This window comes from Crocodylus siamensis, chromosome 7 (genome assembly GCF_052110815.1).
Source record: "Crocodylus siamensis isolate JL-2025a chromosome 7, ASM5211081v1, whole genome shotgun sequence".
NCBI classification, from domain to species: Eukaryota; Metazoa; Chordata; order Crocodylia; family Crocodylidae; genus Crocodylus; species Crocodylus siamensis.
The window spans coordinates 84,226,955-84,250,131 of NC_143401.1; the positions used below are offsets into that span (position 1 = coordinate 84,226,955).

A 23,177-nucleotide genomic window follows, 5' to 3' on the forward strand; every position below is an offset into this window, starting at 1 on the left:
CTAACACTACTAATTTTTTATTTGCAAAAAATACTACTTTTATTCTATGTTCCAGAGGTGTTTGAAAGTACACAGCTAACAATGTTTTCTTTGAAAATCACGAGAAAAGTTTCTGATAGAAATTTTGCAAGTCTAGTTCTTCCCAATACTAAACCTGACAAACTAAACTTAAATATAAATTTGAAGGCCATTTGATATACAATAAGACAGCAACAGAAAAAAGGGCTGATCACAAAAACAATTGTATTTACATATAACAGTAATATATGTAACAGGAGAGGGGGGAGGATTAATGACTTCTTCATATGCTGCAGTCCTTTTTTAACAGTAGTTCTGATCACATCTTTAACCAAGGCCATCTGCCCAACAATCATTTCAAAGCAATGCACCATTTTAGTATGCTCAACTCTGCTCCTATGGATGATATATAGGCCAGGGGTGGGCAAAATGCGGCCTGGGGTCCAGATGTGACCTACCAGGCCATTCTATCCAGCCCGTGGGGCCCCTAAAAAATTTAGAAAATAAATATTTATCTGCCCTGGGCTGCCTGTCACGCAGCCCACGATGGCTTGCCAAAACTAAGTAAGCTGCCCTCTGCCCAAAATAATTGCCCACCCCGATATAGACTCTTCTGAAGATGAGCAAAAGACAGCATCCTTCCTTTTCCAAAAACTGCCAGCTTTTAAAGACATAAAAGATTTATGAGGGCACCTTATTTCCAGATAGTATCTGGCAATTCACTCTGGTTTTGATTCCAGAAGACTATGGTTTATAATCTCAAACTGAAAGGCTTCTTCCTTTAACGTGGAAACAACCCCTAGCTCTACAAGGTGCTGTACAGATGATACCTATGATGTCAACAGAGCTTTGCAGGGGTCCAAGGATCCACAAAAACAAAGCATCAAGCAGGACCAGACCTTAATCTGACAGGTACAGCATTCCATCATACCCCTAAAACCATCTTGCAGGCCTTTGGTTTTCAATGCACTGTACCTCAAAATCTGCGCTTAACTAATGTCTAAAGCAAAATGTATCTTTGATCAAGAACTTTTATCAGCTCTATGGGACAGACTCCTATTATCAGACATATTTCCAGTGTGGCGTATCATTTATTCACCTAGCATCCACTTACAACAAATAGTTGCATTACTAGGGTCTTGAAAATAGCCAGCTCTTTTGAGGAAAAAAATTGTGCAACTGCTACAAAGTTAACAAATATTGCTCAGAAGGAGCTGGCCATGGGGACTGTAGAAACATGAAGCATCTATACATGTACTCCAGGAGTGGGGAGGGGAGAAAGGGGGGGCCTTTAATTAGAGCGGCTCTCAGAACCACTCTAATTAAAGCGCTCGGAACGTCTTGCGCATCAGCGTCCCCACACTGAAAAATGGTTGTGCAGCATGTTAAAGGGCCCTTGCTGCAATTTTTCAGCACGGGGATGCTAATACACAGGAGTCTGCTGGAGCACGTCAATTACCACACTCCAGCAGACTCAATTAATTGACTCTGCTCTGATGCACTATAATTACAGTGCATCAGAGCAGCCTTGCTGCATGTGTATAGGCGCTCATGAGTTTTTTTTAAGTGTGTGCGGTTCATTCAGTCAATCCATTATCAAGAACATCAGCTGTTCACGAACCCAGTGTCCTTATACCTTCTTACTCTTCTAATGCTTTTATCTGACAAAAAGGGAAAACTGGAAGCCTCACCTTAAAATGATTATAACCAAGCCTGTTATGTAAAAGTAAATAACTAACTCAAAGGATGCATTCAGTTACTGATTATCCAATATTATCTTTAGTGTCTTAATAAATGTTTAATGGGCTAAATTATAGCATTGATGGATCCAAATCTTAACTTTTTGGCCCCTGTGTATTTTAATTTCTCTATAGCATTACACTAATATAATTTTGTATTTCCCAAAGAATATTAAGAGAGACAAAAGATGCGTTTTCATTGGCTATACTTTCAGGGATTTTTCCAGTGCCTAAAGTTATATTAACTGGGAATTTCAAATTCAAATAGATGTACTTAAGCATGCTTATTTGTGCATGTACCTATCTAGTACACCTTTGTGACTATAGGGAAAAAAATCCTCATCACACTTACGCACTTAAGGTAATAAGGAAATTAAAGTGCATATGCTGAGCATGCTATTTCTCTTGTTTATAGTCTATTCATGAACTGATTAAGTTCTGACTCCAGAGGCAGAGAATGACATGGGACACTCCTCTGAGGACTGCTTATCATACCATGCTGGAAACATTAAAGTGGAACCATTAATTATTCTTCTACACAAAGTACCCAGCTGGGAACAGCTAAATGAGAATTAAAACAGGTAGCTGAAAATATTGCAAAAGTGTTGTTTCCTCAAACATCCCAAACGTATAGCTAAAAGACACACAGGAGAAACTGCAGCTCATAGAGAATTTTCTATTAAGGTTTGGTGAATAGAAAATAGGAGTTGGAAAGGAAAGTTAGCACAGCGAAGGAAGTTAAGGTCAAATTAAAAATGTGAGTAGGTATGACATTTGGCAATTGACTTGGAGACAGGACAACATGCAGATTCTGGAATAAATGACCTAAACAAACTTAAAGTAGAAAGCTGAAGAGAAGAACTGTCTTTTCACCACTTTTCTGATTATGTGATATAATGGACCAACAAGTAGGGATCAGCCAAGAAAGCCCAGGGCACTGAAGTAACATCCAGGGGCACTTAACTATGTAAGCTACAATGTTCACCACTTGAGCACATAGGGTAAGTACATAATTCACTTTCTTGCACAGCACCACACAGGTCCCAATGTTTTGCCTCTTGCTTGCACTGTAACAAACTTCAGTTGTCTGCCTACTTAAGTGTGTAGTGACTTTTTGGTCCTGCTGTAGGTAACTGCATAGTTTGGGAAACGGACTGGGACCATCACTATCCAAGCTTTTAAAGCAGCCTTGAACAACCAGACTGTGTCCATGTCAAGAGCCGGCAGCCATGCATCAGACACAGGAGGTGGCTCTGGTCAGGGGGAACCCCAGAGACCGCAGGGCTGTTTTCCTGTCCCTCATCCATCCACAACTCCAGGCAGTTTCACTGAGCAGCATCCATAGGATCCTTGGACTTGTTTGCAGGGCAGTAGGCCCTGGCTGGTGTGCTCTGCTTGGTGTCCCTCCTTGCAACGATCATTATTAACCACAGATGCAAACTCTTGTTTTTTCTTCTGTTGTCCCCAGAACCTCTTGTTGTATAGCTAGTTGCCTCCCTAACTGAGGGACGTTTATAGGCATAAGCCCACTGCTGCCTTAATAACAAACAGGCCTGTCAACTTCAAGCCTGCTATTAGAGGCATAAGCCAGTCGGAGAAACAAGGTGCCTGGCTTCAATGAGATGCAAAAGGCTCCTCCTGCAGCTAAGGAGCACTGCTCACACTGGGCCTGGGGAACCACGTAATGCTGGGTGAGCCTTCTCCCAGTCCCTAGGCCATGCACCCAATGGCGCACGCTGCGCAGAGCCCATGGCACTAAACCCCCTGCTGCTCCCCACCCTGGGCAACGGGAACTCTGCAAAGGAAACAACGGGTACCAGGGCAGAGGTGCAAAGGGACAGCTCCACACCGTCACCTCACCAAACCTACACCAGGACCCAGCCACTTCCTGAGGGCACCATGCGCAGGATTAGGGACTGAGCATCCAAAACCCCACAGAGGGCTGGGTGCTCACTCACCTGCTCACTCCCCTCAGCCAGCGCCTGAGGCTTTCCTCCACAAGCCAGCTTTACCAGGACCCAAACTTCCTTCCAACGCTGTCCCCACCACCACCTCATCCGCCCCTTCACGCCCATCAGCCCACCAAGCCCCCACACCACCAGCCCCCTCCTCCCATTACCTCCCACGAAGCTCCCTTTCCCCACCTCCCCATTGACCCCCCACCCCTCACTGCCCCTCCCCCATCGAGCCCCCACTGCCTCCCCATCAAGCTACCTAACTCCACTGCCCCTCCCCCACGACCCCTCCCCCATAGAGCCCCACGCTGCCCTCCCCCACTGACCCCCTACCACCCCCATCGACACCCCCTTGCACGTACCTCCGCCAAGCAGAGCGGGCCCCGGGGCCGGGTCGGCGGGGGCCTGGCTGACCGGCAGGAAGGGCACGGCGAAGCTGAACTCGGTGGCGGAGGAGGAGAAGAGCAGGTTAGTACCACCAGGCCCGGAGGGGTTGGCGGCCGCCATGTCCGCATCCGCGTCCACGTCCCCGGGCGCCACCGCCCCCGCGGCCCCTTCCGCCCGCAGCGCTGCCCGGCTCCAAGATGGCGGCGCCGGCCTCGGCGCCTCACGCCCGGGGCGGGGCCCTTCTCCGCCGCCATTGCCGTAGCGGGAGGCAGGAAGTTGGCGGCGGCGGCGGTGGGCTCCGTGCGCTTTTGCCTGCCCGCAACATGCCGTGTGTAGCCGACTGGCTCAACAGCCCGCTGCGCCTCGTGCAGGGCCTCTTCGGTGAGCGGGGCGGCCTCGTGCCGGCGGCGGCTGCCGTGGGCCCGGCCCGGCGTGGGAGGTGCCTCAGTTTCCCTGGCCTGGCCTGGCCTGGCCCGGCTGCAGGGTGGGGCGGGGGATTTCTCCCGGTCTCGGCCTCATGCAGCAGGCTGCCCGGGGCGGCGTCTGCTCGGCGCTTGCAGTGCGGGGGGGTGGTTGGCTGCAAGCCACTCCTGGGCTTGTCGGTGTGTGCAGACCCCGGCCGCGCCGGCTGCACCGGAGCACCGAAGGGTTGATGCGCTTCACGCGGGGCAGGGACCTGACCGCCGTCCTGCCCCATCCTGGCCTGTCTAGTTAAGTGCCTGCTGTGCAGTGAGTCTTGACCACCATCCCATTCTGTCCTGTTAAGCACCTGCTGTGCAACGGCTTGGTCTCCTCCCCCCGGCACCCAGCATTTGACTGAGCTTTACTATTACAGATGCAACCGTGCACCCACCGCCAGCACGGGTGCTCAGTCCCCCTCCTCCCCCAGACCCTGACTCCACTCCCCCTCAAATAAGCCTGAGACCCCCTGCCCACTTCCCAGCAGGGAAGCAAAATTGATGTGGAGGCTTTCTGTCCCCCCCCCGAAACACCTGCAGACTGTGATCTCTGCAAGCAATAGATAGACCTTTGGGCAGGAGTGTCCTGGCCGCACTCCAGAGCAGCCCCATTGCCTTCCCTGAGAGGAGTGATGCTGGAGAGCTGGAGTGCTCTGTGTCCACACCTAACACTGAACCAGTTCAGGAAGGACTGGCTCAAAATCATACTTGGTTTTCCCAGGGTGCTTTTAAAATGTTCCAGGAAGTTGAAGCCAGTCTAAAGTTGCACGTGCATCTAGGATCTTAGGGTTCAAATTTATTGCGTCTGTCCACGCTGTAGGATCCTGGTGTGTAAAGTGTGTGTCTGTCTGCACCCTGTGAGGTGTACCGAGGAGGTGGTTGAGAACAGCTAGCTAGCCAGGGCTTCCGCACCTCAGAGGTAGATGGCATGGAGATGCAAGGGGAAGTGCGGCTATCTGAGAGATGTAGGGACTTCTTAAGACGCGTATACATGGTTTGATACCCCATCTGCGTTGGGTTTCAGACCGACTTGAGGTTTGTGTAAGGTCAGCGAGCAAGTAGGGAGAAGTGTCAGAAATGTCTTCCTGTCTGGAATCAGAAATGCTATTCTATTATGTTGTGGTTTTATCCAACCAAACAATGTTAGAAACTATTTTGAAAATGAAAGTTTTAACTTTGCTCATGCATTTGGGACCTTTAAAATGTGGCAAAACCCTTGCTGAGTTCATTCACTGCCAGTTCTGCATTTTGATCTTGTTACGGTTCCTCACTATTGATTCCAACAGACAAAGCTTTGCCAATCCTGCACTTGGTATTAATCCATGTATGGCTGGTTATTTTCTAGAAAAGCACTTGTGCTGAAACGAACTTTCCAAAAATGTGACCATGTGTGCACAGAAAGTAGGAAAGGTGACTGATTCACCCCCTCCTTGCCTGCTGCTCTCTGGTGTATTTGTAGTCCCGAGTTCTTGAGCCTTTTCTTAATTAGGCAGTGGTGTGCTTGCTGTTATAATTAAGAGACAGAGGAAGGTGTGGTGTTAAAATTGTCATAATGTGCACGTGTACAGGAATAAGTCTCCCATAAAAATGTTGTTACCTTGCCAAACTGTGTTTCGTTCACTCCAGTTCAGAGTGGTACATAAAACTCCAAAGTACTGTCCAGTTGCTTTTCTAAAAACAGTTCTTTTTTTGTTTTTTTCTAGCCCAAAGTGGTCCAAATCCTGAATGGGAGAAAAAAGTAACTGAATACTTCAGAGAGAAACTAAAAGAAAATAATGCAACTAACTGGGTGAGATTGTTTAGGAGTCTTTCCTTAAATTTCCTTCCTTTTGCATCAGTGATGATGATTTATTGTTTGCCAGGTTTTTCACTTTTAGAACTTGCTGATACCAGGCTGAAGAAGACACTGAACATTTAAGTCCCAAACTTTGGCTTACCTGCAAAGTCACTGAAATATGAAAAATCTGTGCAAAAAACAAAACTGTGAGATCCTGATCCAAAGTCTTTTGAAACTAATGCAGTTGACTTCAGCGTACTTTGTACTATGATCCACTAGGTGGCAGTAGCTGACAAATGCAATCATCTGCAATGTATGTGTTAAGGTATAAAAATCTGCCCTGGCTAGTCTAAAATTAGAGCTAAATTAAGTGTATACCAGAAGTTTCTGGCTAAGCACTTTTAAACTGATTAGGTTATATGATCTTTTGCAGCTTTTGATGCTTTAAATGATTGGAGAAATAGTTGTTAAATTTCATATTTTAGTTTGGTTGAAAGAGATCATTTATTTTAATCTTTTACAAACTAAACCATGTTATGTAAGTCCAAGCCCCTATTCTGTATTCAAAGATTGGGCAGCTAACGTGTACTTAATCTTCAAATACAAGAAAAAGTCAGGTTGATTCCAAAATTTTTGGTCTACTCTGAAGGATGACTATAAAAATGATATTATGGAATTCTGGATTTCTTGGCCCTCAAGTTAAATATGTTCAGTTTTTCAGTAAAAAGAAAACCACAACAACAAACACAAGTATTTTCCCCATATCAAAACACATTGAGAACCAAGAATCCTGTGCTTCAAGGAAAAAAGCATTTTGTAACTAAAACTTTATCACCAATTGCATTTTTAACCGACAGAACTGCTAGGCATTACTAATACCTGGGATGGAATAAAATCTGTCTTTTCCTCTCTTATACAGCTGTGTGGGACCCCTGAGTTAAAGTTTAAGTTGGACACAGTTACTAAAAAAAAAAAAAAAAAAAAGAAAGAAGTGAATATTATGCTGTGAATGCTCAGTCAGTGGTTACCGTTTTTATGATTGTAATTCTAGTAACTATACTTCACATTGAATGTATTTTTCCCCAATATGACAATGCAGTTAACTGATTCAGAAAATCAAATAGACCTTGAATGAAAGGTGTACAGTACTGATATTTCAGTAATTTGGAGATTGGTTGCCTGGACAAGCCATGCGCTTGTCTTTTCCCAGGGTCATTTCCTGTACAGATAAGCTTCCATTACCTTGAAGCATGCCCTACATGTTTCTTTTGAAAGTGTGAATGCTTTGAGTACCAGAAAAGACGTTTGCTTGTTTTGCTGTGAGATGGCAGTGGCTTTTTCATGTTGCTTATTACAGTATTCCTAGTTGTTTTTTTCCTTGTCAAAAAGTAATGATTTGGAAAAATGTCTTCTGTGTATCTGACAGTATGTGAAACTTTAAATTTGTGCTGACCAGAAGAAAGCCGGACAAATTTGGTGAGATGAAGAATGCAACACTTACCAGTTTATTTTTTTTTCTGGGTCAGTCTTAAAATGCACAAGAAAGAGGAGATTTTATATTAAATGGGTAATAGTAGATAGTGCAAGAATGAGCTGGGGCTGAACCTGATTCAGTAGGATATCATTTGAAAATAAAATTTAGTCAAAGAGATGTCAACTTGATTTTGTTTTAAAACCAGTTAATTTAAATAAATTGATAAAGCATATTTCATTAACATTCATTGAAAGGGTTTGTAAAGGCTTGTTTGATTCCCCCATTAAAATGGACGGGGAGGAGGACAGTGACCAATAACAGCACTGCCAAAAATTGGTCCAGTCCCTTTCTGAACTTGCCTTCCACGCTCTTCAGTTACACTTCTAGTTTTACTGCACTTTTGGATGAGCCCTTTTTTCAAATGGTAGGGAACAGCAACATAAGAGTGCACCTGACATTCCAGTTAGTGAACTGGGATGCAAACTGCTTTCAGATGGATCAAATCAACCAAAACAAAATTGGGAAATTATTTTGTCTGTCTCTTCATATTAATCTTATCTGTCACTTATAGTAGTATCTACAAAAGTTTCAGAAAGCAATATGACTTCTTAAACAGTCTTGGGTAAGACAATAGATGAGGTAAAGTGACCAAAAAATCTTAAAGTTAATAGCTGACTTATCAATTATCCTGTCCATTCCTTACTGCTCTTACATTAATTGAGTGCTCGAGACAAGTAAGTGAATAGCAAGAAGTGCCATAGTGAATTGATACATGTGGAAGTATTTTTGCAGTATCTATCTTTACCCATGATTTTTATCTTGAATAACTAGTATAAAAATGTGAGGTTTTTGTAAATATTAATTTGAGGCTTGTTCATGCTTCTTAAAGGTTCCATCATTGAATGATGTCCCTTTGCATTACCTGAAGCCAAACAGTTTAGTCAAATTCCGCTGCATGGTTCAAGATATGTTTGACCCAGAATTTTACATGGGAGTTTATGAAACAGTTGACACAAATACCAGGACACGTGTAAGTAGAACACAGATTCATTACTAAGACAGAAGTTTACTATTTCCCTAATTTTAGTCTTTGTACTTCTCTGCCTACTTAGTTGAACCTTTTACTTACCCAAAAGTTCAAAATATTAATTCAGTTTATGTATGTTAGTTCACACTGAGGATTTGCTATTTTGTTCCTTTTTTGGTTGTGATCTGTTACAAGTAGATACAATTGTGGAACTGTTATTGCATGTAAAATCCACAGGAATTAAAAGATCATTCTCTCTCCCTTTAAATTCTTGAAACAGAACAAGTTTATACAGGTGGGTTTTTTGGAAAGACTTCAGACTGCATTTTTTCTGTTCGCACTAGTCATTTATGTAATTCAGGATGCTGGAAGGAACATAATAACTATGGTTTTTCTGTTTTACAGGTTTTGCATTTTGGTAAATATAGAGATGTAGCAGAATGTGGGGTAAGTGATACTTGTATAAATGCTAGAGTTTAAATGTTTAAATTGAAACATTTAATTTGAGATGATCATTTTCTTTTCCACATAGTAACCTGCAATAAAACATGCAATGAGCCATCAAATTAATTAAGTGAACTCAGTTGCCTTCCCTTTTGCTTGTGTCAGGTGTCATTTGTGTTATTAAGTATTTTGGGCAGGATGGAAGTTGGGAGGGAGATGTAGATCAAATAGGGGTGCACTGATAAAGATTTTCTTTGGCAGATACTGATGACTGATTATTAACCAGCCATATTGGCTGATACCAATCCAAAAGCCAATTTACAGGATTGCAGCCCAGCAGCTTAGATAGCAGCGTCCTGCCAATAAGTCTTGGGGGGGCGGCGCAAGGGGGGTAGCTGGCAGATCAGGGCCCCCCACTCTGAGGGAGGGAGTGGGTAGGAGCAGGTACTATCCAGCCAGAGCAGTGAATGTGACCCTGGGGCAGGGAATGGGATGGAGCCACAGTGGGGTGGAGAGGGGGGCGGCTCCCCACCACTACACGCACCCTGAAGGGAGTATGCCCGCTCAGATTTGTGCGTGGGGCAAGGGTAGGCTGCTCGCTGCGGGTTTGGGGTCGGGGCTGTGCCAGCCTCTTCCAGGCAAAGGGGCAGGACCAGTGAGTGTTCAGCTGCGTGGGGTGGGTGTTGGCAGCGGCACTGGAAGGGGTAGGTATGGGGAATTTTGAGGTGGCTATTGTTCCCTAAGTTGCCCACAGCACTGCCTTTCTTAGTGCCACCACCCCATGCAGCTGAGTCCTCCCTGAGCACAGCTCTGGCCCAACCCTGCTGCCAGGAAGAGGCTGATGCAGCTCTTGGCCCTGAGCCTGCAGCAGGCAGCCCGCCCTTGCCCCATGCACCAGGGGTGGGGGGGAAGGCACATGACCCCATGCCTCCCCTGGGGGTGCGCACAGCAGTGAGGAGCTACCCCACCCCCCAGCGCCCACTGGACAAGCCTCCCACAGCTCCATCCGTCTCCTAGCCCCAGGGTCCCATTCACCACCCTGGCTGGGCAGCACCTGTCCCAATCCTTCTCTCATTGTGGGGGCCTTGATCCATCCCCCACCTCTCACACACACCCCTTTCCTCCAACACAAACTTACTGGTCAGGCACTGCTCTCCAAACCGCTGGGCTGCATTTGTGGCCACGTGCGTGCTGTGGCTGCATGTGGTATTTATTGGTAACATTACCGGCCAAAAAAGAAAACGATTGCTGATGATGTTAGTTTTCCTGTTATCGATGCCAGTCCAATCTGCAGTCGATATATCGGTGCACTTCTAAGATCAAGGGGCTCAAGAGTTATGCTAAATCTTTGTCGTTGGCAAGCCAGTTCTTTTACATCCATTTCCTGTCTTTAAACTATATAAGTGTAACATTAATTATTTTGGAATCCTTCACCTTGACTCCTAGAAATATTGCTTTGGGGATTTAGATGAGTTCCAGGTTTGGGGAGCAGAGAATTTCTCCTGAAGAAGTCGCAAGATATGTCTATTTCTACTTTAAATTAGTGTCACTTGCTGATGTTTTTTATATGTGATCAGCCTTTAATATTTCAGCCAGTGATTCTTTACCAAGAAATTGGGCCACTGGCAAAATATGTCCTGAAAAAATATCCCATGAGAACTACTGGAGAATAAACATGGAGTTACATTACAAGAATTTAAATCAGTCTGCATGCTGTAAAGCACCGAAATAGTTTGAGACTACAGATGCCAGATTGTAACTCACAACTAAGAACATATATCTTATTTTTTCTGTCTATAGAATTGACTTAAGGCTATGACCTTATTTTTGTTCTTTTAACATTTCTATCATTATTATTGATATCCTAGCCTCATCAGGAAATAGATTTAAATTCTTCACAAACAGTCACTTCAGAGAGACAGACCTTCTACTGCGTTCCAGTGCCTGGAGAGTCAGCATGGGTGAAAGAAATATCTTTTGGCAAGCTTGTGATATAGTATACAATTTTTTGTTAGTAAACAGTATATTTAAAATGTCTTCAATTTTGAGGTGAAAGGGAAATTTTGATGATAATGGCTAACTGTCTTAAAACAAAAAACTTTGGAGTACTATATGCCAGATGAATGAAGATATGGATTTGGGGGCCTTCTTTGCTATTTAGGGAACTATTTGGGGCTAGATTTTCAAATGGATGGGCACAAAGTGGTTGACTATTGTTGTTGGTCTCTATTTGAAAATGTTTAAAAAATACCATATGACATGCCTATCAGTTGATATTCCCCTTGTTGGTCGATCCATAAATTTCAACTGTCGTGTAACTACTAACTTTGCTATGTTGAAACACCTCAGAGTGAGCAAGGAATATTTAAAGTCAGTAGTTTTACAATAGTTTTTAGACTGGTTTATGTTCCACTTAGGTTTCTCTGAATAAATTGGGACTACAGTATCTAATGGGGGCATCTAATAATATTATAAAGCACCTATAGAGATGCACTGTCATGCTGTGGTAACATGGCAAGTTAACCTTCCTTGAAATCTGAGTTCTCCAAGGAGCATATTTTTAAGAAGTTGAGGTGTGGCTTGTCCTTTCTTAAACCAGTCCAGCAAATGTGTTAGAAAATAAATCAACCTCAGTTTTTCTTTCTTGCAAGCAGATGTCGGACTATGCGGAACAGTTGGTAGAATTTCAGCTTATTGATACTTTTTTTGGAAAATGTTACATACGTCTTCCTTCTGTGTGGGTAGGAGGGATTAAAACATTTAAGCTAGTTTGCATTTTTTTAAAATGATAGGCAAATCAATAGTTAATCTTGTCATTTTGACTTGACACCTCTGATTTTGACTTAAGAATTTGTTTTAAAACTAGTTTCAGCATTTGGCCTTAAAAAGCAAAGCATTAAAAAAAAGTGAGCATCAGTAGAGAGGTTTCTATTATATTTATAAATTTCTAGGGGAAAATGTTCTATTTGAATGCAGAGTTTCTTGTCCCTGTCATGTTTACAACCTTTCAGTGAAAACCTGAAAGTGAACTACACTGTAGAAAAATTAAACTGATTCTGTTTGCTCACTTGTCAAGTTGAGAGAAATGCAAAAGAATCATAAATGGTAAATGTAAATGAGATTTTTTTAAAGTTCAGTTTTAAGTATGACTAACATTGTTATTAGCCTAAGTTATTCTGAAATGCTTATTGATACTTTTTTTGGAAAATGTTACATACGTCTTCCTTCTGTGTGGGTAGGAGCGATTAAAACATTTAAGCTAGTTTGCATTTTTTTAAAATGATAGGCAAATCAATAGTTAATCTTGTCATTTTGACTTGACACCTCTGATTTTGACTTAAGAGATGTGGCAGTGTGAAGCAGAGGTTCCTCTAGATCAGGGCACAGCAGCATGGAACATGCCCTAGGAATCCCCTGCATGGTAATTCCTGAGTCATGCAGTAAGCAAGGATGTCCTCCTAAATAAGGGGTCGTGCACATTGTTAGGCAGTTGGAGTATGACAAAGGACAGGGGATGTCTGTTTGCTTGCAACATATGCCGCCATAGCAAATTTGGGGGCAGATAACGACGACATCTATTTGCACCTTAAGAGTTAGCAATCTGGACTCTGTTCTCAGCTAAAATGTGGACTCACTATGTAGGAAGATGGCTAATAAGTAAACTTAAATAAGCCTTGGTGGCCAGCATCCAAGTACAACTTGCTACCTTTTATTCTAATATATTTCCAAATAAGAGCAGGTAATTTAGTATTTGGCAAATAAAACACATTGTGTGACTTTTCCCTTGGTATGGTATCGTCCTTAATTTTTCATTTTACGCATATATTAGTGCAAGTCAGGCTCGAGTTAGTCCTTCAACATCATATACTCCAAGTCGCCACAAGAGGAGTTATGAAGAAGATGAAGATATGGAGCTGCATCCATCTAAACAGAAAGAGCAGCACATGGGTAACAGTTTATATTCATGATTGGACATTACAGTAACTTTTTGGAATTAACACTTCAGACTTTGTCTGGGTGAGCCAGTAGAGTTGATGGAGCTTTTTACTTCTGTGCTAATGAGTATGGGTATTTTTATAGATGCAAGCGGCGCAGCGCTGGGCGCTTTGAAAAGTGCCCGGCACTGCATTGTTTGCAGTTGTATAAGCGGCAAAATGCTCATCAGCACTAAGAAAATGGGAACAGCACACTCTTGAACTTAAACACATCGGGGGTATTTTAGTTCAAAAGTGTACCGCTGCCATTTTCTGTGCGCTGACTGATGCACGTTTCGCCACTTATACAACTGCACACGATGCAGCACAGTTCGCATCAGTTTGTGTGTGGAGCAAACTCAATTAATCAGCTCTGTTCTGAAGTGGATTTCTGGTGTCACAGGGCAAAAATGCATGTGTATAAATGCCATTTGTGTACCCACAACTGAGACAGATAGATAGCATTTTAACTCTGAGAACCTCCAAGAGCCAACAAAAAGCGGGGGGGGTTATAGCACACATGCTGCTGATGATGCTTCCTAAAAACTAATATTTCAAGGCCACCCAAGTAGATTAGTGATTGCTGCATAAAAACAAAAGAAACTTTAAGTATTGGGTTGGGCCTCATGAAATCTGGTTTACGTCTCAGCTCTACCACAGACTTTTTTTTTGACATCAAGACTGTCCCTTAATTTCTCTCCTTTTCTGTTTCCCAACATGTAAAATAGGATTTTAAAGTAGAGGGTGGCACTGTATTTCTCAAATTAGTCTGTTAGAAAGAATTAATCGGGTTTCTGTGCACATCCTACTCATTCACAAACAGATAAAAATGTTCCTTGCCTTAGTACTTGGTTCCTACATGGAATTGAATGGTTTGTTTGTTGTTTGAACAGGAAGAGGTTAGTTTAAAAATAATAATCAAGTTCACAGAAGCTGTTACTTAAAATTTTGTTCAGTGTGATTTTTTTCAGTCAGTTTATCTGTCAGATTTTAAGGTTTTAAATGTTTGTTTTCTAGTAGTTTACTGTTTTTTTTTTTGAAGGTGTATTATACTTTAAATACATACGGTACTTCAGTTTGCTTAGCTTACTTGTGAAGACAAAACAATCACAGCATGGCTTTTAAATAGTTGCCTTATTACAGCAAATCAAGAGATTCCTAATTGGTAAGTTGTTTAAGAGCAAGTTAAATTTTCAGGAAAAAAAAGAAACCTCTTTTGCAAAGTGGATCATTACTAGGGCTCTTCTGAAATCTATAAAATATGATGCTTAAATAGACATCTAAATAGAAACCAAGGAATTCTGATTTGACTACAGGTTTCCCTCGCTGTATGTGGGTTGAGTATGTGGGTCTCTTATGCAGTGACCCTTTTTATACCCAAAATTTATTCTATGAGAGGTAAATTCACTCCTGTCCGATCGGCAGCAGGTAGGTCTGTGGGGGAAGGGGAGAGGGCTGTGGGGTGGTGCGGGGGCCAGATCAAGGCCCCAGCAGTGATGGAGGGAGTAGGGCACAGGCAGGGGCAGGAGCAGGGGCTGAGGTGAGTGGGGCCTTGACCTGTCCCCCCCCCCCCCCCCCCACTGGTGGTGAGCGAGCAGGGCTGGGGCTGTGGCAGAGGCAGGCACTGCACAGCTGGGGTGGGGAGTGGGACAGGGGGTGTGGCTCCTGCTGCTATGGGCTGCCATGCCAGACTCTTCTGTGTGGGGACTGGGCTGTGCTCGGGGCAGGTGGTGGCAGCACTGGGAGGGGGACTGTGGGGCTGGGAGTTCTTGCAACCACCCCAAAATTTGCTGTGGCTCTCCCAGCCCCGCCGCCACCTGCCCCGAGTGCAACATAGCCTAACCCACCTCCAGAAAGAGCTTAGCGTGGCCCTAAGCACCACCCCGTAGCAGCAGGAGCTGCACTCTGCATCCTGCCCTGGCTGTGCAGCGCCTGCCCCAGCCCCACTCCACCCCTCACGCTGGGGGGGGACAACACAGATGGAGGCCCCACTCACTGCAGCCCTGGGGCCAGGCTCTTCCCAGTACAGGGGATGTGCTGCTCTGCACTTGGGGCAGGTGGCAGCAGTGCTGGGTGGGGGGCTATGGTGAATTTTGGGGTGGCTGCAGCCCACCCCCTCCCAGCGCCACCACCCTGAATGCAGTGCAGCCTGGCCCAGCCCAGCCCACCCAAGCCCCCTGCCGGGAAAAGCCCAGAACTGTCCCAGCTCCTGCAGACTTACCTGCTGCTGATGCAGTCGAGGTCTTGTACCCTATCCCTATTTGTTACTTTGTAAAACAGGTTCCCTTTATGTGAATTTGAGGCATGCACAGTTTTTCAAGAACGTATTACCACAAAAAGCAAGGGAAACCTGTATATGTTTAAGACATGCAGATTTTTACAACTAGGCCATCATGGATTCATCATGGTGCTCATATTTATCACTAGAAGTACACACCTCTCCCTTCCAAAAGGGACAATTAAATGACTAGGAGAAACTACTGCTTCCAAAGCAATTTCTTTATTAGTGCTTCTTCAGGGTTCCTTATTGATTCAGTTTGCCTTATATTGCTCCCTGAAGGAGTGCATGTTGCTTATTTTAGTTTTTGTGCTTGATCAAGCTGTGGAAAGCTGTCATTCCTTCATGTTGCAGGGAGTGTAGGTGATATCCATGGGTGTGGAGAGCCAAAGCGATTAGAAACTGAAGCTTCCGCAGGACATCATCTGACCTCCCCAAACTGCTCCCCTCCACTTGATCTAAACTTCCCACTGCCAGGAGAGAAAGGCCCTGCATGTCTCGTAAAGGTAACTAGATCAAAAGGGTGATTGCCTCACTGAGGGGATAAATGAGAGAAGGAAGTGAGAACCCTGAAAGCAGAGTAGTTATTGTTAAGACACTACGTTAACTTAGACAAAAATATTTTGCCACCTCCTAACTTCTGTTTTCCACCCAAAAATGTAATGCTGTTTCCATAAATAACTTCTGAACTGTGTTTCCCTTTGATTACCAATAAGGGATATTAGAGTTGCTGACGTCTATGTTGATAGGTGTTGTAGCACACTTATTCACAGCTGTACTTGGCAAAAACAAAATTCTTGTCATTTGAAATGCCCAAGTGTAAGGATGGTCTTGACTCATGGTACTTGAATAAGTTGGAGCTGGGGCCCTCTCTGAAGAGATGGGGAGAAGTGTAATGGAGCAAGGGGGGAACAATGCATTGCTTGCATTTCACTTTTGCATTTGAAGTAGTTTTTATTAATTGATGCATAATATAAGTTTGAAAGTGAGGAATAAAGTCCCTTCATTATATCTGTGTTTTAATATTAGGCAGTCTTTCTGCAGTTAGAACTGAATCCCTTGATGCAGAGGTGTCATATTCATCTGCCCCCACAGGCTGGATAAGCAGCTTGGGGCCAGTCCATGGGCCCGGTCAAGCTCTCAGGCACCGTCTTCCTCCCCCGTCCCCAGCATATCTGATCCAACAGCTGTTCCACCCAGTCTGGGACCTGTGCTGTGGGTGGTGCAAATCTCAGAACAGCCAGAACAGGCACAATCCAGCCAGAGCAATAGCTGTGCTGCACACAGTAGCCACCCCAACTGGACTGTGACACGCACCGCGGGTCCTGGATGCCTGGACAGGCATTGCATGTGTTGCAGTCTGCCCAGGGCAGCCGCTGCATGCAAACTGGCTGCTGCTTTGGCCAGACTGTAGCACACATGATGCCTGTTCTGACTACTCTGGGATCCAAGTCGCACACTGTGGGTCCCACACCATATGGAGTAGCTGCTGGATCAGGTGTGCAAGGAGAAGGGGAGACAGTCTGCGAGCCAGATCTGGCTTGGGGACCAATCCTGCACCACAGGCAAACACTGTCTTGTGTGGGTCTGATCAAAATCAGGAACAGCACCGCAGGGCCAGATGGCAGGGCTCTGTGGGCTGGATCTGGCCCACGGCCATATGTTTGACGCCCATGTCTTAATGGAAAAGAATATAGTTTTAATGAGTCTTAATGCGTCATTCTGCTCTGCCTCCTGTTTGTTTTATTGCACTCTTTTTGTTTTGGCAGGTCTATGAGAGCTGGGATAGTTTCAAAGTCAATGATATTCTAGAGGTATATGGCATTTTGTCTGTGGATCCAGTGCTAAGCATAGTGAACAATGAAGAGAGGTAAGTCTGAGATCCAGACTTGTAGGGATTATAATTGAAAATGCACAATGTACATAAATTTTCTGCCCTAAAAACTGAAATGAAAGAGCTGTTTGTCAGAGCATTGTCCAAAGATGCTTTTTTCCTCAAGTTGAGATTGATGCTTGGGAAAGGTGCTGGGTTGATAGCCATGTAAGTTGAAGTCCTCTGTCCACAAAATCAGTATTGCAGGGACACATTGCCTCAGTGTACCTCAAACCAAAAGGGGATGCCACTTCTAGCTGAAATGTTAGTTCATTTTTCATGCTTATTCAGCCCAGGAGGAAAGACTTGTTTGTGAACATCCAGTTTCCTTTGTGATCTAGCTAGCTAAGTAAGCTTCAATTTTTAGTTCTGTAACCATTAAGCTAAGTTAAATGTCAGGCATTTCTTTGTATTCTGGATTGGAACACTTCTCAGTTCATGGTAACTGAGAAGTAAAGCAAGATGGAAACCTGTATAGCGAAAAGATCATTCTGAGAACAACTGAAGACAAAGCCACCATATTTAAATGTATCAGAAGCAGGAAGCCTGGAAAAGAATTGGTATGTTTAGAGAGCAGTGAAAGAAAAATAAGGACTTGATGATGAAGCTAAACTGTTTTCTCTACACTGCTCTTCAACTTGGACGATGTTGGGGAGATAATTATGCTCTTCAGGTAATAAGGATGAAGCATTGTTAAAATAAAGGGTCAACATTTGGTGCTGGAACAAACTAAAAAAGAAAAGGAAGCAGCTTGTGTTCATCCAAGAGTTGAGCGAAAAACAACAGTGGCCAAACTAATTCAGGCAAACAATCATTCATTCAATATAGGTCCTATTCTAAAGGGCAGTCTCTCTCTCTCTCTCTCTCAAAATAGAAAAGGCTGGATGATCCATAGAACTAGACTGAGAAAAATGGATTAAAGCTATAATAGTTATATAATAACCTTTTAACAATATAGCAGAAATAGAGAAGGGTTGAACAGAAGAGCAGTGAAAATACAGCAGTGGTTCTCAACCGTTTTAGATGCTGGATACCCCTGGTTAGAGTTGAGACATCCCTCAAAAAACGCCAGCTCTTAGCTTTCACTCATTTTTTGACTACAGAAAAAAATAATAGAGCAATTCAGCTGCTGCGAAGAACTCAGAAAGACCTCAGCAGGTCAGGATGTTTTTGATGTTATGGATTCCTATTTGGAATCTCTTGTGAATCATGTTTGCACACCCAACAGTGCTAATAGTGTATGCATCCTGTGGCACCCTTAAGGCACTCACAGTCCCCAGTTGGAGGATTACTTGGTTAGAGGCATGAATGGCATTCCATAGGAGGTGAGTGAAACTATTACGATTCTCTGGTGTAGAAAGGAAATAAGACCATGTGAGAGGAAATATATAAAATAATAATTGGTGTAAAGGAGTTATAGCAGATGCTCTCTCCTTTCTCATCATAACACAATAAAGGGATGACCAGTTAAACTTGGATTACAACTAAAATAAGTATGCATCCTTTTAAAGAAGAAATCTTAATCTGTAGAAATTAGCTCCACAGAATATTTTATCATGTTTTTCCAGATCCAAAAACATGAATTGGGCATATGCATGGAAAACAAAAATGTCCAAGTACATTAGATGGGATTTTTTTTAAAATGGAAGGTATATAGAACCTTGTATTATACCAGTCAGTAACTGGTGGCATTCTAGGGGACAAAATCACTTACTACGTCACAATTTTCTATAATTGTCTGCCTAAATTTCTTCTGGGTCTCCTCATTTCCACCATCCCAGGATAATGTTTTGCCACTCACTTTCCAGAGACAGGATATTGGACTGCATAGATTGCAAGTCCTGTACTACTGATACAAGTTTCTGAATCTTTGTCTTTTTGAATGTGTTAATTCTCTGTGCGATTTTTATTTTTCCTTTTTGTTTGTTACACTGATAACTGCAGTTTGAATCCGTGTAGTGCCAGACAAGCTTCTAAAAGTAACTCAGCACAGTCAGCTGTCTCTGCTAATCAGCTGTCTGATGGTAGCTTAACACTAGTGTTAGTTCAACATGCCTCATCACAAAACTTTTCTGTTCTTGGTCATTTTTCAAATACACAAAATGGAATACAGCAAGGATCTTGAACTTTACAGTCATTGAATTAAGTATAAGGAGAAAAAGATGGTATTGGCCTTTTTAGTTAGCAGCTGCCCCAAGTAAGGAGCAGTGAGCCATCACTTTTGTACCATCAGTACAAAGCCAATGTAGTCGGTACTGTCTGAAGATTGTTACCATCAGGTGTTTGTCTTAGTCTTATTCTGGTTGCAGAGTAGACACCTGTTTAAACACACACCTGAACCCCCAGCCCCATGAATCAAACTTTTTAAGGCCTCTTCAGAGATGCCAGTGTTTAAATAAACATGACTGGATTGTTCTCTAATCCCTTGAAATAGCTATTCAAGTTTGGGTTTAGGACCCCTGTTGGAAAATGTTTTAATTTACATGTTCTGTGATTATTAAAAATTGTGCAAGACTGAAACTCTGGAACTCTAAAACAGTACAAATGTACATTCATGGACTTGTAACACAGTTGTTGCACTTAACATTTATTTGCTCAACAGAAATTTGTTATCATGAAGAATGTTTCACAGCTCTCGTTTTGGTGATGTAATGATCAGGTAGGGGTAAATTTACTTCACAAAACAGATGTTTACAAATTCCAAAGTATTTTCAGAAAACTAGCAGTATATTTTTGTTTGAATCTAATTAAGTAGTCATAAATTGTAGTGTAAATTGTTATGATTTTCATTGTTATGACTTCTTTAATTCCTACAGTTTTAATTAAACATCTTATTGGAAAGATAATATATTCTGATAGCTTAAATATATCTTTCAGTAAGATGAAGCTAAGAATATATGTTACTTGTCTTTGTGTATTGCAGTTTTGGCAAGGATTCCAAATACATTTCAGAAGTAAGGGGAATTCGCATAGAATTCACATAAGCTTGGCTTTATTGTCTCATTTACTAGGGAGAGCTCCTCATCACTATTTGATCCTATGGAGTGCATGGATACAGCAGAAGAACAGAGAGTACACAGTCCTCCTGCCTCACTAGTCCCCAGAATCCATGTGATTTTGGCACAGAAATTGCAGCATATTAATCCATTATTGCCTTTTTGCCTTAAAGAAGAAGAAAGTAAAAGCTGTGAGTATCTGAACTACTGAGTGCAGTTGCTCAGACTGTATTATACCTTCCCCAAAATACAAACAAGTAATGGTTATTAACAACAAAACTGAGCAACAGGATAATCTGTTTTTTAAAGTAGCGTGAGGTAATGTGGCTGCATCTGCTAAGTTGCATTAGACATGATGGTAAGTGGCAGAGTTATTGATAAAATAGTTGTGATGAGAATTGTATCCCAACTCTCAACCTGAAGATATAACTAGCTTGTACAAAATTAGTTTTACTCATTTTTCAAATCCTGGAATTACTCTTTGAAAGCTTTATTTTATTACTTTTTAAACGGGTAAACCTGAAGTATGTGTGCAGTGCAGCACAATTTGTCTGTCAGAAGCATATGGATGACAGTACTGTCCAAGAATTTCAACTTCTTAAACAGTTGTACTACTATTTGGATTATTTACCTTGCCATAAATGATTATACATTCTTCTGCCACAAGCTGTGAGCTTCCATGTCTCCTGTAATTCTGTGTAGATGTTCCTATGACTCATCTTAAATATTTAGGAAACATGGAAGGCTGAAGTTTTGGAGCCAAATGTGTAATATATAAGGTGACCATTTGTCCTGGTCTGGCCAGGAGGCTAGTCCTGGCTGGTTGGTCAAAATTCATGGGCCAAAAGTCACGGGTCTTACAGGGGGGCAGGGTGGCATGGTGCACCAGGCAGGTGTTCAGACAGGCACCACTGCCACTTTGCAGGAGCAGGGTGGGCAGACTGGAGCAGGCTCCTCCCTGCCTGCATGTGGGATGTCCTTGCAGCCTGCCCATTGCATCATGCCTCTCCACTCCCCGCCAGACTCTGGCTGGGGCCTTTTGACCAAGTACCTGGGACCAGCTTACTGAATGTGCAAGTGCCCTGGCCAAACCAGGACATATGGTCACCCTAGTCATACAGCTTTCAATTAAAAATATGAAAGGGTTTCTAGGATATTGAGCAGCTGATGCTATCCCCAAGTCAGCCGTTACTCACTCAGCAAACCACTAGAGTGGGTTTTTAACTCCTACTCATGCTGCTTTTTTAATTTAAAATAAGAATTCTACTTTTGTTGTGGCAGCTACCATGTTGTACATACGGCACCTGAAAGGAGGTTAATTATGAAACTGTTTATTTCCCAATAACATTTTTGGGTAAACTGTCTTTTGTAACCTGCTTCTTTTTTTTTTTTTTTTTTTTTTTTGGCCTTGTTTTAGGGACTACACTTCCTTCTGCCCAGACCACTATTTCTTCCTGTTCTATGATTAAATGATTTCACTTGCCATGTTATATTTATAAGCAACTTCTATTTAAGCCTAGTTGTAATCCACTGAACATCACATGTAGGGTCAGAAACCAGTTTTGATGATCAAGCACAGGAAGATTGAGGAGCTAAATTGGGTCATGTTTTGCCTTATCAGAATTCAGTTTCATTGGACAGAGTATGGCTGGTTTGTTGCGCTCCAGCCCTGGAAACTTCAGTGGGAATTAGTGTGCTGTTTTTCTTGTAGTCTGATTTAAATATCACTGAACGCTTAGCCAGAATTAATTTAATAATATTGCCAATTTTCTTGCACAATTGTACACTATTTTTCCCCGTCTAGTTTATTATATATGGGCAACTGGTGAAATAATTTGCAACTTCTGAAATCTCCAAAAGTGGCTTTTCTTTATGACTTAACACCCCTGTTTTTTAAATAAAAACTGCAGTTTCATTTATAGTTAACAGTGAAAACCACTTCTGCTTTTAAGTCATGTATATTGCTATCAAAAAAGTTTTGGATTTACAAGGGCACTGCTTTTGGCTGCTTTTGTTGGCTGGTAGAATTTGAAAGCCTGTTAAGTAAAGTTGCTTAGTTTGAGTTTATAGGAGGATCTCAGTTAGTTTTGCAGCTGGTTCACAAGGCTGTTTCACCAATAGTTGCATACTTGTCTGAAATAAAGGTCCTGTAGCGATAACATGCAGGTAGGAGCTGAAAATGAACAATAGCCAAAAATAGTGAGATGAGAAGAGGATTTTTTCTGTATTTACAGGGTTTACATAGGGACTAGACTTCAGCTGAAAGAAATATTCAAGATCTGAAAAATTAAAATGTTCAATAGACTGTATATTTGTTAACACAGGAAAAATATGGTTTGATTTCACTGTTAAGAGAATTGGGGCTTGGCAATTGATTATTATTTTCCCTTTGGTTTTGAGCGGTTTCTAACAGTGCTTTAAAAACACCTCTGAAATATATTGTTTAAATGCCTCTAGCTTTACAAGTAGAGGACAAATGCGCTTAGGAATTGCAAATATCATAGAAGTCGGGTCGGAAGGGAACTTGTAGATCTTCAAGTCTGACCCCCTGCCTGGGCAGGAGAAAAAACTGGGCTCACAGGACTCCAGCCAGGTAGGCATCAAGCCTCCTCTTAAAGCCCCCCAGGGTAGGAGCCAGCACCACTTCCCTTGGAGGTTGGTTCCAGATCCTAGCCGCCCTGACTGAAGTTGTTCTTATGGATGTCTAATCTAAACCTCCTCTCCAACAACTTATGGCCACTATTCCTTGTTATGCCAGGGGGCGCTAGGGGAAACAA

At 42.8% G+C, this 23,177-nt stretch overlaps 2 protein-coding genes across 3 annotated transcripts in view; one reads left to right on the plus strand and one right to left on the minus strand.

The window, feature by feature from the left end:
* SEC23IP (SEC23 interacting protein) overlaps window positions 1–4,244 on the minus strand; it is a 43,052-nt gene extending 38,808 nt beyond the window's left edge. The window contains exon 1 of the mRNA XM_090058550.1: window positions 4,075–4,244. Within this exon, the coding sequence (XP_089914676.1) occupies window positions 4,075–4,219 (145 nt within the window). The 5' untranslated portion in view covers window positions 4,220–4,244. The remainder of the gene's footprint in view (window positions 1–4,074) is intronic.
* Window positions 4,245–4,324: 80 nt separating this feature from the next.
* The window catches only part of MCMBP (minichromosome maintenance complex binding protein), a 32,427-nt gene continuing 13,574 nt past the window's right edge, over window positions 4,325–23,177 (plus strand). For both annotated transcript variants that reach the window (XM_090058551.1, XM_090058552.1), the window contains exons 1-9: window positions 4,325–4,480; window positions 6,261–6,346; window positions 8,698–8,838; window positions 9,241–9,282; window positions 11,148–11,249; window positions 13,098–13,227; window positions 15,886–16,037; window positions 17,301–17,401; window positions 20,416–20,591. In XM_090058551.1, the coding sequence (XP_089914677.1) occupies window positions 4,423–4,480; window positions 6,261–6,346; window positions 8,698–8,838; window positions 9,241–9,282; window positions 11,148–11,249; window positions 13,098–13,227; window positions 15,886–16,037; window positions 17,301–17,401; window positions 20,416–20,591 (988 nt within the window). In that variant the 5' untranslated portion in view covers window positions 4,325–4,422. The remainder of the gene's footprint in view (window positions 4,481–6,260; window positions 6,347–8,697; window positions 8,839–9,240; window positions 9,283–11,147; window positions 11,250–13,097; window positions 13,228–15,885; window positions 16,038–17,300; window positions 17,402–20,415; window positions 20,592–23,177) is intronic.